This window comes from Corylus avellana, chromosome 9 (assembly GCF_965113065.1).
Source record: "Corylus avellana chromosome 9, dhCorAvel1.hap1.2, whole genome shotgun sequence".
NCBI classification, from domain to species: Eukaryota; Viridiplantae; Streptophyta; class Magnoliopsida; order Fagales; family Betulaceae; genus Corylus; species Corylus avellana.
In genome coordinates this window covers 17,534,881-17,553,505 of record NC_142498.1, presented here as the reverse complement: position 1 = coordinate 17,553,505, position 18,625 = coordinate 17,534,881, and the positions used below count along the sequence as shown (strand labels likewise).

General features: G+C 34.2%; 2 protein-coding genes across 2 annotated transcripts; both read right to left on the bottom strand.

Moving 5' to 3' along the window:
• Window positions 1-3,245: 3,245 nt before the first annotated feature.
• LOC132190091 (cyclin-U4-1) lies at window positions 3,246-5,982 on the bottom strand. Its single transcript, XM_059604974.2, has 2 exons — window positions 5,483-5,982; window positions 3,246-3,876 (listed from the first exon to the last, which is right to left on the bottom strand). Exons 1-2 carry the CDS (start codon window positions 5,815-5,817, stop codon window positions 3,606-3,608), a joined length of 606 nt encoding a protein of 201 aa, XP_059460957.2. The 5' UTR covers window positions 5,818-5,982; the 3' UTR covers window positions 3,246-3,605.
• A 5,244-nt stretch (window positions 5,983-11,226) lies between these two features.
• On the bottom strand, window positions 11,227-17,192 carry LOC132189561 (peptide methionine sulfoxide reductase A1). The gene is made up of 2 exons (XM_059604303.2): window positions 16,552-17,192; window positions 11,227-11,862 (listed from the first exon to the last, which is right to left on the bottom strand). Exons 1-2 carry the CDS (start codon window positions 17,098-17,100, stop codon window positions 11,611-11,613), a joined length of 801 nt encoding a protein of 266 aa, XP_059460286.2. The 5' UTR covers window positions 17,101-17,192; the 3' UTR covers window positions 11,227-11,610.
• Window positions 17,193-18,625: the final 1,433 nt, after the last annotated feature.

Below are 18,625 nucleotides of genomic sequence, written 5' to 3'. Positions count from 1 at the left end.
ACTTTCACCCAGTGGCGGAGCCAAGCAACTCATATTGGGGGTGCCGCAAAAAAAAATTTTGGCGTCCTAAAAATATTTTTTGGCATACTAAAAATTTTCTCCATCCTAAAAATTTGGTAATTCACACAATATATGCATCACAGAAAAATATTTATAAAAGTTCATAAATATGTGCTTAAATTGATATATTAGAAATGTAACATACCGGTACTATATCATAAAGCCAAATACAAAATAAATAAATAAATAAATGTCTAGAATTGCACTTTATAGTTTTTTAGAAGTACAAAATCATCAAGTATCGAATCTAAATCATATTTTGTATAATGAAATGCTACAAGCAGGCTATCCACAACAAGTGATGATGTAAGTGTCTAAAAGATCCCACACATGTTTTAGGAAAGAAATTTATCAAAGATTGCACGGCTCTCTTTTTAAACCTTTGAAAAAAAAAAATAATAAAAAATATTTAAACCTTTGGGGTTGCTAAAGGCTAACATGGCTCCGCCACTGCTTTTACCCAAGGTGTATAAGCTGGTTTATTTCGTCTTATCCTACACCTCTATCCGAATATTTAGGCATCCGCAGGAATGTAAATAAGGAGCCCATCACAACCTAAAAAAAATATTTAAAGAAAATCTAAAAGAAATTTATTTATTTATTTTAAAAAAAAACAAACAGTTGTTTGGATACCATCAATATTTGGTAAAAGAGAATTTAGCAGTCCAAATACCTCTATATATATATATATATATATATATATATAAGTAGTAACCATCAATAATTTAATATTAAGTTAAGTTAATTTTACCATTTGAACGTATTTTTGTGTTGTATTTGCTGTACGTACCTGTTGGTGATCTTCAAAATTATGATGTGATCATTCACTTCTAATTATCAGTTGAATGATCACATCATTTTGCAAAGCATATTACCAAATTGGTAAAATAGACGAGTTGGGTTTCAGGTTAAAGTTGTTTCTTGAACATATTAATTCACTTTCAAGGAGCTAGCCCCCTCCAGCAAAAATATTTTAAGCTCCACCACTTCTCATCTCAACTTCAATTCGTATTGTAAATAGCATCTCGCTTAGGATTAAAAACAAAAATGGTCCCTTCATCAATATAATCAACGAAAATACATGTCATCCCAAGATGTCTGGAGTGTAAGTGGCAGGAAGCTCCAAAAATAACGTTGACAATGGGTAGATCATTTGAAGAGGGAATACTACCGTATTTTTTTAAAAATGTTCAATACTTTTATAACTTTCAAGTTTTTAATTTTTTAATGGCATGTTTGGGTACCAATGATTTTCAACCCAATTTATTTTTTCCTGAATTTATGATTGGGTTGCAAGTTGGCCAAATCCACATTGTTTCTAACTAGTCCCACCCCACTGAAAGACCCGAATTGATGAACTCAACCCACTTGGAACTCATCAAATTTCGGGGGTGCATCTGCTATTTATTTTTCAAAACCAACATAATCTTCTCAAGATCTTGATCGTGACTCTTCAGATCTTGTTCCGAGTGGTGAAACCTGCAGGTCTAAAGACCATTAGATAAGTCAATGGTTAAGTTTTGGTGATTTGGGACCCCAACAAGTAAATCTAGACCGTCGATGAATGTGTTGCAAATCATTGATAGTCTTCCATTCTGCCAAATCATCAGCTTAGAGCATTCCAATTGAGTTATTAAAATTTAGCTTTTCTTCAAAAATTTGAAAAAAATCATAAAAAATTTGATTTGCAACATCAAATGTTACAACTTTTATTTCACATAATATAAAGGACGAACTCAAAAAACGAAAGACATGGAAACTTATAAACACAAAGCAATCCAACTTAGTTCAGTATACACATTTTACAAACACTATGAAAATTCTCGAGGAAATTAATTGGAACTAGACAACACTCCATAACATGTTTCGAGTTGAAATTCAACGAATCGCAATTTCATCGGAAAAAAACACTTCAAACATAAGGATAATCAATGTCGACTGATATGCATAAATACATCTAAATTGACAAGGCAAAGCAAGAAAGAGAAGCCTAAATTGACATATCATCATCAGAATGGAAATGTCATTCTCATTCACAGCTAAAGAGAAGCCTACTTTACTGTTTGGCTTTTGTTGTGTTTCTTTCTTGTGGTCTTTGCTGATGGTCTCCTTCTTTGTATATTCTTTTCTTTTTTTCTTTTTTTTTCTTTTTTTTTTTTTTAAAAAAAATTAATACTAGTTTATTCAAAAAACTAGAATTTCTAGAATAATTGTATTTATGTAATGAACGCATTACCATTTTGGCTCTCAATCAAGGTCATCTCTTCATCGATTGGCTGTGTGCTCCTATCATTAAAGATTGCTATCTCCAGCTCTCATCGTTTTTCTTTTGGACCGCTTCAAAGGTCTCTAGATGTGCCAATTTTCAGGCACACTCAATTGCTAAATGGGCTGCTTTCCACTCGGTGTTTAGAAACATTCTCAATAATTCTCCTTTTCTTTTTTCTTCTAGGATTACGAGTGGAAATGACCCTCCTTTGTAATTTTGGTTTATTTGTTGTTGGCCCTTTCCTTTTCCCAATTCTGAATAGATAAAAAAAAAATAACGAACGTTTATGGAGATCTTGTAAACATTTATTTTTTTTAAGAGAAATGTTACGTTGGTGTTTTTTTTATCCAATGTGAATATTGTTTTCTAAAAATATATGAGGGACTTGTGAGTTAAGTTTTTTTTCTTTTTTTTTCTTCTCTTTTTCTTTTTCTTTTTATTTTTATTTTAGAAAATAATATTCACGTAGGATGAGGAGAACACTAAAAAAAAACAGTATCATTTCTTTTCTACCTTAAAATCTTGATTCAATCTTGAAGTGAAAAATCAATGTTTTAATCGTTTGAGAATTAGTTGTCAACGTGGAATGTGGTAGTTCCTTGTCTTCTAATTTTCCTTAAAAGAGATTATTATGTCAATCCTTTGATGCGTACAACAGTTGTCATCCATTTACTTTTTTAAATTTATTTTGTCTTTATAAATTATGATCAGTTTGTCGCCATTGCCCACAGCTAGCCTTTGCTTGGTTGGCACCAGTGATGTCGCAGTGCCACCAGCAGTGCAGTTCGATATACCAGAAAATTCACAAGAAAATCTAAGGCTCGATCATGTTAGCCAGACTGTAAATGCAAAATATCTTCCTGTACATACCGTCAATTATGGAAGACCAGCATTCTGATCTCTGATAAACAAATAATTAAACAAGTCGGAAAATCCAAATCAATATTATTAAAACATAATCAAGTACAAGTGGGAATATGTAGGAACTCATGCAAACCGAGCTTGAGTCTATACAATGAGAGCATGTACCAATGAGCCCGAGAAATCAAATGAGAAAGTTTGACTCCTTGAAAATGATATTTAGTAGACTGCTATATAAAACTGAGATAATGTGGCAATTAAAATGCCGATCTTCATTGTCACGTCATCTTAATTGTATAACAGTGTACTAAATAACGTTTCTTTTCAAACAAATGTACCTTCTCACAATCCCCATGTTCGAAGTATTACTGAAATCCTATAGGTTTAAGAGACATAAAATCAGAGGCAAAAGTGCCTAAACAGCTAGTTGCTTCTGATGGGTGGAATCATCTTCATTTAGGCAGCAATGGAAGTTTAGAGGTCTTGCCAAATTTAGAGGAAGTTCCGGGAAATGTGGAGGGGATTTGAGCAGCATTTCTCTTTGGAGGTAGGAACAGTATGTGTAAAAGGTTGTGGGTGTCACGTTTAATTGGAAGCCCAAACCAAATAAGAAGTCCACCTCAAGAAGGTTCATTTCTGTGGTGCTGATTCCTCCAACTTTACCATAGTAAGCATTGTTGTAATACCTGAACAAAGAAAGAAAGAGAAAACAATATGAGAAATAAATAATTGAGAATCAAGTTTTTTTATTATTTATTTGAGGAAAAAAAGGACAAAAGTCTTAGATTTAAAGTCTCTGTAAACTTAGTTAGTTCTTAATTAATCAAATTATAATTAAACAAAAGAGGGGTTTAGAATATTTTCCTGATTTATATTCACTTGAAGTGAAATAAAAGTAAGTTGTTTTATATGGCTATGTATCATAAATACATACATGAATATGATACACATACAGAGCCAAAGAGGACAGTGTGCTTTTCGACAGAATGCATTGCATGGGCCTGGAATAGGCTGTCATTGCCTTCTTTATTAAATGTCATGCCCATTGCTTGCAATTTTAACAAGACTCTGGAATTCTGATGTATGTCCCTAATGCACTGAGACAGCAAGACCACGTCTCAGGTGGGCTGTCTGGTGAAAGACAGGTTTTCACATTTGGCTGTCTTCTTTCTCTTGGTGTGTGGTTGTTTCCAAACGGTGGTGCTATTAATGCTCCACAGAGAAATATGTTAAAGTAAACTCTCAAATTTACGCTTGTAAAATGCTAGCTTTCTCATTAATCAGACAGAAAAAAGATTATTATTATTATTATCGGATTCAAAACTCGATATAACTCATCCAAAATTCACGTCAATAAATAAGTAAACATTAAATATGTAAACTTTAAAGTTCGTGTAATATTCTCATGCGGCTAATTGGCTCATCTTAATCTTATTAGTACATATTGCCATGCCCAAAAACCAATGGGCTTTTGAGATTCATAAGATATATATATACTATTAAAAATGCATGTATGGAGTACAAACTATTACAAAAGCATGTATTTTTTATATGTTAAGGAATATATAACACAAGAAATTTATGTCCCTATAATTTTCAATAAGTTAGTTAACTATATATTATTAAAATATCACGAATTAGAGATTATTGTTCGAATTTTTCCTCCGTATTTCGTCAGCATGAGATTCATTTTTCCAAACAAATATTATGGAAGTAAAAACCAAAATAAAAAATAAAAGAAAAATAAAAAGAAAAAAAAGGAAAAAAAGAAAGACCAATTCCGTGAAGTAATGGAACACGTATTCTGTATCAAGATATTATTACTAAATTACTGAGATCGCAATCTCTCTCACTCTGTGTGCGCGTGTGGGGGTGGGGTGGAGCGAAGGAATTACTAGGGAAGTTTACATGAATTTGGAGCAGAAAAATCAAAAAGCATTAGCTAGAAATCCCAGAAACAGCAAATGACTTGCGACAATCTTACCAAATATAAAATTTTAACGGAGAAAAGAAAAAGAAACCCAATTTGAACTCCATTTTTATGGGTGAATCCCAATTTAAGCAAATAGAAGAAGAAGATGAAGAAGAAACAGAGGAAGAGAGAGACTATTAAAACTGTTTTTTTTTTTTTTAAGGATAATCAAGAGACCAGTAACGCTAATTAGTCCCATTTGATCAACCAGGAAAACCCCCAAAAAGAAAAGAAAAGAAAAGAAAAAATCAATGGAAATCAAAAGTAGGTAAAAGATCATATGGGAAGAAAGAAGGGAGGAGAATTTGAAGAGAACTTACATGTCATCCATGAACTTTGCAGAGACCAAAACGCTAGTAATGAGCAAGCGATGAACATTGAAAGAATTGATGGGAAGCAAGGGCTGGCGCTGCGTGAATCGGTCGAGATAAACGTAGGCGACGATGAAGCAAGAGGGGCTACAATTGGCGTACTTGAAGATCCTCTCAAGGTAGCCCTGGATGGAGATGGTGGGCCTGGAGAGGCCGTGGAAGACGGAGATCTTCTGCTTCTCAAATTGGCACGTGACGTCGTTGGACTCTGCCACGCGCTGGAGGAGAGAGGACAGGAAGGTTATGACCTTGGACATCACCTCAGGGCTCTCAAGCTCTGCCATTGTTGTCGACCGACGACCACCTTAGTTTCTGTTGTGTCGCTGTGGAGGTTGGTTATTTGGTCATTTCTTAGCCACTGCACCAAGTCTTATGGTTATGCCACACAACTCGTTTACTTCAATTCCTTTTGTACTGCATTACGTGCGTTACAGGATTACTATACTATATTCTCTACTACTAAAACCAGCTGCGTCTCTAGGTTTCTTCGTTATATAGGTCAATTATTAAAATATCAAAAAAATCAAAATATTCAAAATATTCAAAATAAATAAAATTAAAAATTAAAAATTAAAAAAAAAATTATGGATAGTTTTGAACCATCCCTAAAGGTGGCCCATGGCCGGACCACCACCAAGGGGTGGATCGGACATACCTTTCATTCGGCTAATTTTGTGTTGGCTTCATATTAGCTTTGCAGGTGATGTCAAAAATTAATAGCCCTTATGTCTCATATGAGCATAATGAGATTATATAAATTAATTATAATCAAACACAAATTTTCTACAAGTCAGTTTGTAAGTAATTCTTACAAACCCGTCTCCAAAAAGAAGCACACGCTTAAAAAAAATAGGACAAAATTTTCCTCCAAACTGGATTGAAGGGATTTCCTTAAATCTAGTCTATAAAAGTAACATGTATTTTTTTTTTTTTTAATAACATGTGAGTGAGTTTTTAATAAAATTTATTCCAACTGTCTCTACTAGTAAAAAAACATGTGTATCTCACATGTAAAATATATGCTTCTTATATGTTAAAGAACATGTGTCACTTCTAATTCAACCCATTTAATTAAATAGATTCGTAAATTATGTCAAAAATTATTATTATTATAATATATATGGGTTATTTTTTTAAAAAAAGTATCTAAACTTTCTAAAATCTTTTAAGCAGCAATTTGGGAAATTGGTAGTTGTGAGGGGATGCGATCCTTGAAGAGAAACTGAGTCAATTTAAATTAATTTAATTATGCATTTAAAAAAAAAAAGATATATGAGAGAGAAGAAGAAGATACTATTAACGGAAGATATGAGCTTGTACAAGCTGGATGTAGCAATTGATTACAGAAGAGAAGTTGGAGTCGGGCATTGATCAGTGCGATCTCAGCCGTACGTTAACGATATTGAGTAAGGTGTAATTCATTTCCTTTTAACATTCTTATTGGGTGGCCATGTGGGGTTGGAGAAAAGGGGTTGTCACATAATTAAAACAAAGTTAGGATGGGATATTGACTTAAACCGAAAAACCTATTATTTGAGAGTTTATTTTTAAAATGTTATTGTGATTTGAAAATGTTAAAAAAATTTATAATTTTAAAAGTTAAATTACGATTTTACCTAACGTTTAATTGCGTTTTTAAATTGTAAAAACCTAAAATGGACCGACCCTAAGTTGGGGTAATTGTTTTTTTTTTTTTTTTTAATTAAATGCTTTATAGCTTGACAATAGACATTTTTTATTTTCTTTTTCATTATGAGAAATTTTTTCCTAAATAATAGATTGGTAAGCTACTAATGACACTAAAGTTGGAGAAGGTTAGTGTGGTAATGACTTGACTTCTAAAATAAGAAACTATGTGATATATTGGAGAAAAATATTGAAATTGTCAAATACGATTTTGTGTCGACTAGAATAATTACAAGTGTTTCTTTCGGAATAAGAATTTCCAACAATTTTTTACCCAAAAAGCATATGTGAGATAGCTCATATGAGATCTACATGCCCGAATAACTGACTTAATAATTCAAAATCTATTTAAATAAGTGAGTTTTATATGAGATTTCTCACGATACGTTGCTCAACTTATAGCATATTGCTAGAGATCTCAATCTTTTTTTAAGGCACGAAATAGAGCGAGTATGGCGGCATGCAACAAGATCAAGTTCTCATTCCAAATGTCTCATTTGTCTTATTTTTAAATCTCAAATTAGGATGCACAAATTAAGGCTTTCACTAAAGAACAGTCTTATTATATGTTGTTGTGGACAGCCACCCACATGAATTGGCTAAATGTTGAGTGTAGAACTGTCACACGAAAACAAATACTATACATATTATATATAATTTCGTGTCAGAGAACATGTACTTGACAAATTGAACATCATTAAGATAATTCAACATAATTAATGATTAAATACTTTAGAAGAAAAAAAAAAAAAAAACATAATCATTAAATTATTTTGAATTCAAGCTAGCAAATATCCAACCCCAAAAGCAGCATCACATGGGTAATGCCCTGGATCTGGATCATGAATTAGAAATATTAATTGTACTTTTCCAAACATTTTGTCCACCTTCGGAAAAATGGAAATGGTGCCAAAAAGCACTTGGATCTGCCATAGATCCCCTCCATTACCACCTGTCCTGATTTTTCAAAGTCCTTTTTAAGTAGTTTTTCCTTGTTAGGTACTTACGTCTTAACAAACACGTATAAGCAATTTTAAGTAGTTTTTCCTTGTTAGGTACTTACGTCTTAACAACCACGTATAAGCAATATTAATTTCTCTTAGAACAATATATATAAAGTATTATTAAGTTTGTAGAAGCAGTTTTTGGAACAGTCTGACCGGTGATAGGCAAAATAGTGAGTGTCAAAGGATTTGTTGATTCGAAAATCGAAAAAATTTCAATGCTATCCGATTCTTAAGTTAGCACTCTTATGTGGAGTAAAAATATAACAATTAGCTAAGAGTTTATGAGAAGAATTTTGTCCCCTTTCCTTGATATGTTGCATTCCTTTTATAGGGTTTTCGGTAGCTGATTCCTAGAACATTGTGTTTTTAGGGAAAATCAAATATGTTTGAATATCAGAGTCACTAATTTCTTGAGATTTGTATCTCTCATTTAAGGAGATTGTGCAGTTATTATCAATATAATCTTTGTATTTAAGTGAGATTCTTCACACACACACATATATATATATATATAGCGATAAAATTTTAGTAACTTAATATTAAATTATTAATGGTTACTACTTTCAAAACTCTAGAAACTGTAGATAATTTGAATCGAAAATTCATCATGGATTTATTGTTTTTCAGAAGATTTAACGTTATTTTGGAAATAATGCATTAAATGCTGTGAAAAAAGCAGATTCAATAATGGAGGGAGGGAGGGACAAGGATCCTATTCCCATTAAACAATGCCTTAACAGCACTCCTTAATAATTTTTTTCTTTTCGAAGAAGTAAGGCTGCCAAGTTAAATTTTCTTTAGGAATTGGTTGGCTCTTGGCAGTTGATACGGATTTTAATCATCACAATTGCCAGCTTTCACTCATAAAAATATGACCCATTCCATTACCATACATGTCCATGTGCCTTTGATTTTTTTTTTTTTCTCAATAACGTCTAGTGTACGTCTTTCAATAATTTTATGGATCAAATATGAGTCTTTTTAACTCATTTGCTCAAGCAAGTTCGTTGCTTGACTAAGGAAACAGATCTTCTCTAGTTAAAATCAATTAAAGAGGAGCCGGTCCTCTTTAAGTGAAAGATAAAATTGTCTTTTTACTTTTTTTTTTTTTTTGGACAATTTTACATTTCACTTAAAGAGGACCAGTTCCTCTCGACTCTCCGGTTGATGATTCAAATACCGAGTCTAAAATTTGCTTAGACCAATATAAACTAGTATTTGTGGCAGCTTGTTCCTTGTAATAACAGATTTAAAATGGTTTGCTTAAAAAAACATTTTAATACGGAGTGATTTTGTCCAGATTTTGATCTAAGCATTTGCTGGGGTGACTGCTTGTTCCTTGTAATAATAACTTTATAAAAGTTTTCTTTAAAAAAAAGAAAAAGAAAAAGATTTTAATATGGTATACCCTTTTCTATTTTCAAAAGTCTCTTCGACCCAGTAAGTACACGAATAATTTTTTCAATAGGAAAAAAAAAATGCTGCCAAAAAGCATGTTTGGTGGGTTTTTGAAAGCTATTTTTTAGATAATACTCAAAAGAAAGGAATTATATATATATATATATATATATATATATATATATATATATATATGAATATGTAAGATGCACATGTTTTTTTAATAGTAGGGGCTAAGTTAGAATAAATTTTATTAAAAACTCAAGTGCATCTCACATATTATTAAAAAAATGGACACATGTCACTTTTATAGATTAGGTTGAAGGAAATTCCTCCAATCCGGTTTGGAGGAAAACTTTGTTCTATGAGATTTACCTGTCAAAACAGATTTCAAAGAATCTGTCATCCTATTTGGGCAGGTAATTCTTATAAGAATTCAAATTTACTGTCAAAATTGTTAGTAATACAGACAACAAATTATCAAAGCTGCAAATCACCACCCGTGATAATAAAGCAACCTCTCCGGTTAAGATTGTTTATAAACTTACACCACAATTTGGTTGCATAATTAGTGAAAACATGGTCTGCAAAAATATCCTTAATAGTTTTGTAAGTAGGCATTATAATAATATATAGAGTAATACTATTTAGTAGATTTTTTTTTAATATTATATAGTAGATGTGGTTATATGACTGTCATAAAACATGTATGACACTGAAAATCAATCATTTTGATTTTATTATTATTTTTTTTTAAAAAAAAATTACAAGTGCAGATTCAATGGATGATTTATATTATCAAATTATCAAGTTGTATGTCAGTCGTATAACAATTTACTAAATAACATTACTCTAATATATATATATATATATAAATCCCCAAAAATATACTACAAAAAAAAAAAAAAATACAAGCAATGTCTTTCTAAAGAATTGAATCAAATTCTTAATCTATTTTCATAAAAAAATATAAATATAAAAAATTAGGTGGCAATCGTTAGGATTAAAGTATCGGATTGATTATGGGCAGCTGCTGGTTTGGGTAATCAAGAGTTAGCTGCTTTTGTTAATTTTGGTTAACCACCAAACTAATTATTGCAGTATTTCCTGCTTTCTTGTAGACAAGCCCAACCATACCTACGTATGTACATCTAATATCCTATCAATTTCAAGTGCTCTCCAGGAAGAATACAAGAAGCTTCTTATATTAATAAGATATTAAATTTTCCAAAGAAAAAAAAATAAGAAAGCTAATTGCAATATTTCTTAACGTGCTTGCAATGTTTATGCTCCTCCACCTTGACCACGCCGGCATGCTCCAATATAAAATGATTCCATTATTGGATTTATGGCAGTATCTTTATGGCACTATCACGATCGTGTTAGTTGATTACCCTAGCATGTTGCACAAAAGCCATCCCGGCTGTCATCTAATAATACGTCCCGAATCAGGATTAGACAAAGAAATCCCGATAAATATGAGAGAATTCTCATAAAATCCATCTGTCCGAACAAATCTTAGACAACCTAAATAGCAAATTACAATGCATCGTCTCATAAGAAATTTAAACTTTTTTGCGCCCAAAACGAATTTCTTCTAAGTATTTCAATTAGTATGCATCGTTAAAGAAAGATAAAGAAGGGTAATATGATAATGACAGTTCCATACAGCTAAAAATAGTATTGGGACAGAAAACAATACTATTCATATAACCCAACTAGTCTAACTCTCAGACTGAACCTTGGAACAAGAGATCAAGCACACCACCATTGTAGATACAATATGTTGATGATGGTTAAGAGAACACTGCCAATAATTACAGATCCATGTTCAGTAATGTGAGGGATCTTATTACAGCATAGTATCATAAGAGCTCACGCAGATGAAAATAGACAAGTGCACAAACCCATAGACACCCACATTCTCAGGACTCAGAACAAGGAAATATCTTCATTTTGGCCGCTCTCGCCAGTTAAGACCCCAACTTAGCCATAGCATCGGATCGGATCATTGCAGCCTTTTCCAGCAGATTGTTTAAAGCCAAAACGGCCCCCTTTCTCGAGGTACTGCTGATGGTATTCCTCTGCTCGGTAGAATTTCTTGGCAGGCAGAATCTCGGTTACGATCTTCCTGTTCAAGAGATTCTGCTGTTGCTCCAGAGACTCCCTTGCTGCCTTCTCTTGCTCAGGTGTGTAGAAGTATATACCAGATCTGTACTGTGTTCCCACATCATTACCCTGCACTTATCAGGGATTTTCAAGCTGTTAGGATCTGTGAGGTGGTAGGGGCGTGAGACAATGTGTGTATAACATGGTCAGATAAGAGAACAAGACATCAGATTTGTTATGTAATAGGATTTCTCTAGCAGTAATATTGAAGTAGGTTGACCCTTCAGATTTAGCATATGGGCATGCAAAAAGGAGAGGCCACAAAAGTTGGCCTCTTTATTTTCTTATTCATCTCTCTTTGTTCTTTGCTTTTATTCCTTCATTTTCTTGGGAAACCGATAGGACGAGGCAGGGGTTGGAGGATGAAAGAAATAGTACATAATGCATCAACAGAAATGACAGCAAGATACCATAGGCAAGCCAAGCCTCTTTTTCAGACTTGCATATCAATGCTAATCCTACCGTATGGAAATCCAGTTCATACTACTTGCTAGGTTGCACATGTAGACAAAGCAACAATTATTGGATAACATGTTTGGTAACTATAAGGAACTTAACATGGAAGAAATTTATAACTCGGTAGCTATTTACCACAAATACCCTGAAAATTGACAACAGAAAATCCATTTTATATCATTTCATGGACGCTCAATTCACCTTTTTATCTTTCCATTCTCCTCTATATACATCAGTATCCAATGCTGGTCCTTCCAAAACGGGAATGGTAAGAGGCATATATATATGATCCTAACCTTCAATTAGTATGAATAGGCAGCTCTCAAGATCCAACTCCGTGCACTTGCACTCTTCAACCCAAGACTTCTACTGTATGTTTATTTTAAAACAAACAAGTTTGACTGCATGGTTGTTATAATTCAGAGTAATGTAACTGAGCCAGAAATACACGCGGCCAAAAATTCATGGACCACCACGATAGGGGACAAATTCTGAATAATTTTCACCCATGCAACTTCAGATTGCATCAAATCAAAGTATGAACTGGATCTATGATACCTTCACAGTCCATCCAGAATGCATTAAGCTATTGTTTTCTAGCCTTAAAGAGTACCTTTTTTTTTTATATATAAATAATCTAGAATATCATTGAAAAGCGCAGATGGACACAACCTAAGTACACAGGAAGTATACAGGAAGTAAAGAACTAGGTAGTAGAAAGTACAAAAGATGAATCACCCAGGTGGTAGACCATATCGGTAGTAGAACTTAAGCCCATATCCCTTGTGACCTTAAATAGCATATTTGATACCCATATACGCCAAATTTCCCATTCTAGTTAAGCTTCCCATATCTCATGGGGGGACGGCAAGCTATTCTAGTTGGAGAGCAATGCCTGAGATCCAAGGAGACATGGGTGCTGGGTTACCACGTTTCTTGCCATAAAAGATTTTCTTTATCTTTATCCCCATGCAGACCACATAGGGAACATTTTTCAACATCCTTTTCCATATAAAACACACACATCTTATCCAAACACTGTAACCCAGGATCTTCAAAACTGTAGAAAGCCTTGAAAGAAACAATGGTATTTTGCTAATACATGCAACAGGGACAAAAGCCGCAACGATAAAGCAAAGAACAATGGATTATCTCGGTTTCCTCTAGCATCCTTGCAAGGATCAGGAGACTATCTTATCAGTCATGAGACATGTATTTCACCCTTTTTAGAGAGGACAACCCAAGTATGAACAATGGGCTTAAGGAGATATCATATTGGTCCAGCCAGATACTATCGGTCTCCCAAGGAAATAATTCCTATAACTCAGATGTTAATACCTACGCATTACTCGCAAACTGTTAAACTATCAATTATTCTAAAACCTTAAATTGATAGGAAAATATCCCCATCACGTGTGGTCTTAAACTCCTACTTAATAAATGAGCCCAACACACAGAATATTTAATTGAAATGAGATATTAATAACTGAAACAATGTTCAATCTCAAGATCTCTGTTTTGATATCATGTTAAATCATCAGTTGTTTCAATAGCTTACACTAATAGAAAATTCTGAATTTAATCATTTATTAATATTCTAACACAAGGCAAATAGGAATTACTTTATCAGCAATATATTTCTGTAAAAACTACCACCTCTAATCCAATCCACTATTTTCTTACAGTAGCAACCTAAAAAAAATGAGGAAATGTAATTGTGCAATCTCATTTCCAAAATGCCTCCAGATACCTCAAACCACACTACAAATTCTGTTGAGAATGAACATAATGACTAAAAGAATATTACTAAATTTGACTTTCACTTTCTCCATCTAATCCAATGTCCCTCTCCTCAAGTACAAATCAATCTTATAGTCCTTAAAAAGCTAATTGTTAAAGAAACTTGTCATTCCCTTGTCATGCTCATTAATAGCTTTCCTTACTTTCTCATGTTTGCTCCTCTGTCTAATATTTGGCCACATAAACAGATGCCACATCTGCTATCAAGTGTAGGCCTCAGGAACTGATTGCTAGAAAGAATGAAGAATCCAAGCAATAAGAGTACGGAATTTAGGGCTGGGCAAAAATGAGCCGACCCATCTGAACATGTTCAACCCAATGCAAAGCACCCCATTGGGTCTGTTACTGACATCTGCTGGTCAGCGTCGATAGGCAGATTGGCCTACCAATGGGTGTTAGGTTTAGGTGCCAGTAAACTGACTCTTAGTTGAACTGCCTAATCCCCCAACAGATACAACCAATCTTTCTCAAACTTTCCCCCCCCCCAAAAAAAAAAGAAGAGGAAAGAATAAAAGGCACAGCACAGCCAGCAATGGCAGCCACAGCAACTGCCAACATCGTTGAGATGCAACGCTGTTTCACAGATAGAACAAGCTGATTTCAATGATTTTGGGTGGATCAATGTATGGCAGCAATGATTTTGGCTAGTGGTGGTGTAGGTTGTAGCTAAGCCTGGCCCAACAGATCAGGTGAACTAAAACAGACAGACCCTGGTCAGTTCAGCTTGGCTTTAAGGGGTGGTTGGTTTGAGGTCGATGGCAGGATTCTGTCAAGCGACACCATTGCTTCGGCTATCAGAATCAGCCCAGCACCAACATAAGGGTTTTGGTGCTTGCCCATAATGATATGCATAAATCAAATGTTTTCTACATCCCCGTCAATGGCTCGCTCTTTTGACCAAATATTTAAAATTGTTGGATGAATGATGAGAAAACCACACATCCGATACTACAAGAGCCAAACCCCAAGGAATTTTTCTTTGCATTGCAAGGAAGATACATGAACTCAAAGAAGAGTTTGTGGAGCCCCTAGGATGTGCTTCTAATAATGAGGTTTTTCCATTAGCATGTCCTTAGAAGAATCTAACACTCCGATAACAGTGTAGATGAAAACTTTACAAGAAAGAATTAAACAGCAACTAAAGCCTATATTGATTTAAAATGTCCATGTGATGGAACAGAAAATGACAATGGAAGAATCCACAAAAAGTGCTCCCAGAATCAAGACCATTGGGTAATAAAAAACTTAAAGCAGTCACCTTTTTTGTAATTTAAAACAAAGTGCACTTACATGTATCAGAAAAATGCCAATGAGTAGCCAAAACGTTAAAGAAATTTAAGAATATCATGTGAACCAAATGTGAAAAAGTAGGCCCATCAAGAGTCCTATTTCCAGAAGCATATAATCAAACCATATAACACCATATGTATGCAAATATAAAATTTCACACACACATTAAAAGTTTCTACACACTCATATCCATCTCCAAGAATTCTCCTAGTAAATTTCATAACTCAACATCCACACAATACTGGAAGACTGGACAGCCTAACAACAGGGGCACAACAGGAAAAACACATTCTCCTATTAAATTGATAATAACAGCTAAGGGAAACATCCACCTGAAGTCAAAATGGGTTGTTTCAATATGGTCAGAATAGTGATAAATTAAGAGAATAATCCAGATACCATCTTAAAAAATAGAAGGTTTTGAAGTTTCTTCTCTTGAACAATCCATCCACAGAATTTAGAATAAAGAAAAAATAACTGCATATAAAAATAGGGGGATCAAGTAGCGAGTTGACCAACATACACAGATCCAATGCACTTCTTGGTTACTCATTTCCTTTCAGATAGATAAAAAAAATAAAAAAATAAAAAAAAAAATCAATAAGCCCAAAACCAGGAAAATGCCAAATAAGCATTGCTTGAAAAATCGCCAGATGCATACAGATATAATAATAATAATAATAATAATAACCACTAGCTAGAATACATTACAAAATAACCACAAACACCAAGGCATCTACAGAGCTCACCAACTAAAAGCTATGAAAATCAAAGTCCCAGCTTAGTCTAAAAAATTGTTAAAAACTAACCACATAACAGAACTTGAAAATATCAGCAAGGAAAACAGAACCTAGAAAATATTTTATCTTCAGTGTTAGAACAATTTAATCAAAACCTAATAATTATCAGTATAATCAGGGACAAATCAATCATCAATTCCCAAAATATTACCAACCGAACCACCAAAAAATTCAAGACACCCATCAAGTTATAGACCAGATATCAATTCCCAAAATACTAGACCATACTAGACACCCATCAATTCCCAAAATATTAGCAACCAATTAACCAAACCACCAAAAAATTCAAGACATCCATCAGATACTAGACCAGACATACATGGCAAATCAATCAAAGCGCATCAAACAAGCGAAACCCAGATCAGATTTCTTCAAAATTTAACACCAAGACGCAAAAACCCAGCAAACCCACCTGCCGATTGAGCGTGGTCGGGTCATGCCTTGACCAGAAACATTCGAGCAGAGCGTCGAAGCTGCACTCCTTGGGGTCGAACTGGACCCTGACGACCTCAGAGTGGTTGGAGGTGCCGGAGCACACGTCCTCGTAGCTGGGATTGTGCAGGAAACCCTGGGTGTACCCGACCTCGGTCTTCTTCACGCCAGGGACTCTCTGGAAGGCCAGCTCGACCCCCCAGAAGCAACCCGCTCCGAACTGCGCGAACTGCAGTCCCGGGGCTGGAACGTCGTCGTCCGGGCCCTGCGCAATTGAGGCATCCCCCGCGGATTGTGCGGCCCTAGGGGAGCCGAAGCCGAGCTTGTTCAAGAGGTTCATGGTGGTTGCGAATGGTTTGGAGAGAGGCTTGAGGGTTCTGTGTCTGGACTTGGAGAGAGGATTAAGGAAGGGTTTGCGGAGTGAGGAGCAGCAGAGGCCGAGAGATGACGAGGTGGCGGTGGCGCTGGTGGTGGTGGTAGAGGTGGCGGTGGTGATGAAGCGGGTGGACGAGGCTAAGGTTTTGAGCATCGTGGTAGTAGGTGGTGACGTGTGTTGCGTTTAGTTTTTAGTAACCTCTCAGGCTCAGCTTTATGCGGGGGAGTGTGCATTTAATCTATTTAATCGGAAATAAGGTTGAACATTGAACATTTTCTTTTTAAGGTATCCTCCGCTATAAAATAATATTACGAGCAAATTGTCCCAAAGAGGTAGCTCAATCGGTTGGGATCACACTCAATGAAGTGGAGGTCACTAGTTCGAATTTTCCTCCCCCCTCTTGTGTGGACATGTCAAAAAAAAAAAATATTACGAGCAAATTAAGGATATAAGAAGGAAAGAATTGGACAGAGTTTTTCTTCGAACTGAGTTGAGTTAGAGAATTTTTTTAAAATTTAATTTATAAAAATGATATGTGTCATTTAAATATGTAAGATTCACATATTTTTTAATAGTAACAACAAAGTTAAAATAAATAATATTAAAAATTCATGTGCATCTCATATGTTATTAAAAAAATAAACACATATCACTTTTATAGATTGAATTGAAAAAAGTTCTTCTAATTCAATTTAAAAGAAAACTCTATTTATTTTTTTATTACTTTGTTGTATGATAGAGAAAGGGGAATGGAAGGAGAAAATAAAAAATAAAAAAATAAAAAGCCAAGGGAACGGATAAGAAGGGAGGCCAATAAAATAAAAAGAAAGAATTGAAATTTTATTACTTTAGTATTCAAACTTTTCATTTGGCCTTTGAAGTTTGCATACGTTGTTGATGTAATATTTTTTTCTGATAAATATCACGTGATATATATTGAAAAGAATTTTAATAAAATTCTCATGCACTGATGCACAGAATCTATTACCACAACTGTTTTTAAATGATATTATTTTCAGTAAAAATGATTTGACTTTTATGTCTGTTGCGTACTTGACTATGTAACGTCATTGCCCAAGGTTTATCATGTTTTCATTTTTTACACGAGAAATGATTATCGTTAACGACGTTAACATTTTGACATTTTGATTGTCTGGGGTGTTCAAGCGGATACCCGATCTGCCAACCGTTATAACCCCAAACTAATAATCCTGCTAATCATTTGGTAGTTCATTGTTAAAAACCATTAATCAACTAGTGCCGGTTAGTAATTTTAGAGATAAGATAAAGCGATTATAACCAATAACCGATTATATATATAAACTATTAAATAAAACATCCAAAACAACGACATTTTGGTATTAAACACCAAAACGACATCGTTTTGGAGGGAGATTAAGATGAAACCCATAAGGATAGGGTTTAATCTTATTCTCCTAGTCCCTCCCTACCTCTCAATCCCTCATTCTCTCATTCCACGACGCCCTCATTCTCTTGTTTTTCATTTTTTTAGAAACATTTTGGCCCAAAATAATTAAAATAAGCTCAAAAATAGCCAATTAAAGGCCCAAAATACTCAAAAAGTTCAAAAGCCAAAAAAAAAAGAAAAAGAAAAAAACAGTTATAACTGGTCGGTTATTGAATTGAATAACTGATAACCGTCTAGGCGGTTGCAGTT

Excerpts from the sequence above, each read along its gene's own strand:
- LOC132190091 (XM_059604974.2), bottom strand. The coding sequence starts at position 5,817 with ATGGCAGAGCTTGAGAGCCCTGAGGTGATGTCCAAGGTCATAACCTTC. Across the intron at positions 3,877-5,482 it reads GCAAAGTTCATGGATGACAT|GTATTACAACAATGCTTACT; the intron begins GTAAGTTCTCTT and ends TTCTTTGTTCAG.
- LOC132189561 (XM_059604303.2), bottom strand. The coding sequence starts at position 17,100 with ATGCTCAAAACCTTAGCCTCGTCCACCCGCTTCATCACCACCGCCACC. Across the intron at positions 11,863-16,551 it reads CGACCACGCTCAATCGGCAG|GGTAATGATGTGGGAACACA; the intron begins GTGGGTTTGCTG and ends TGATAAGTGCAG.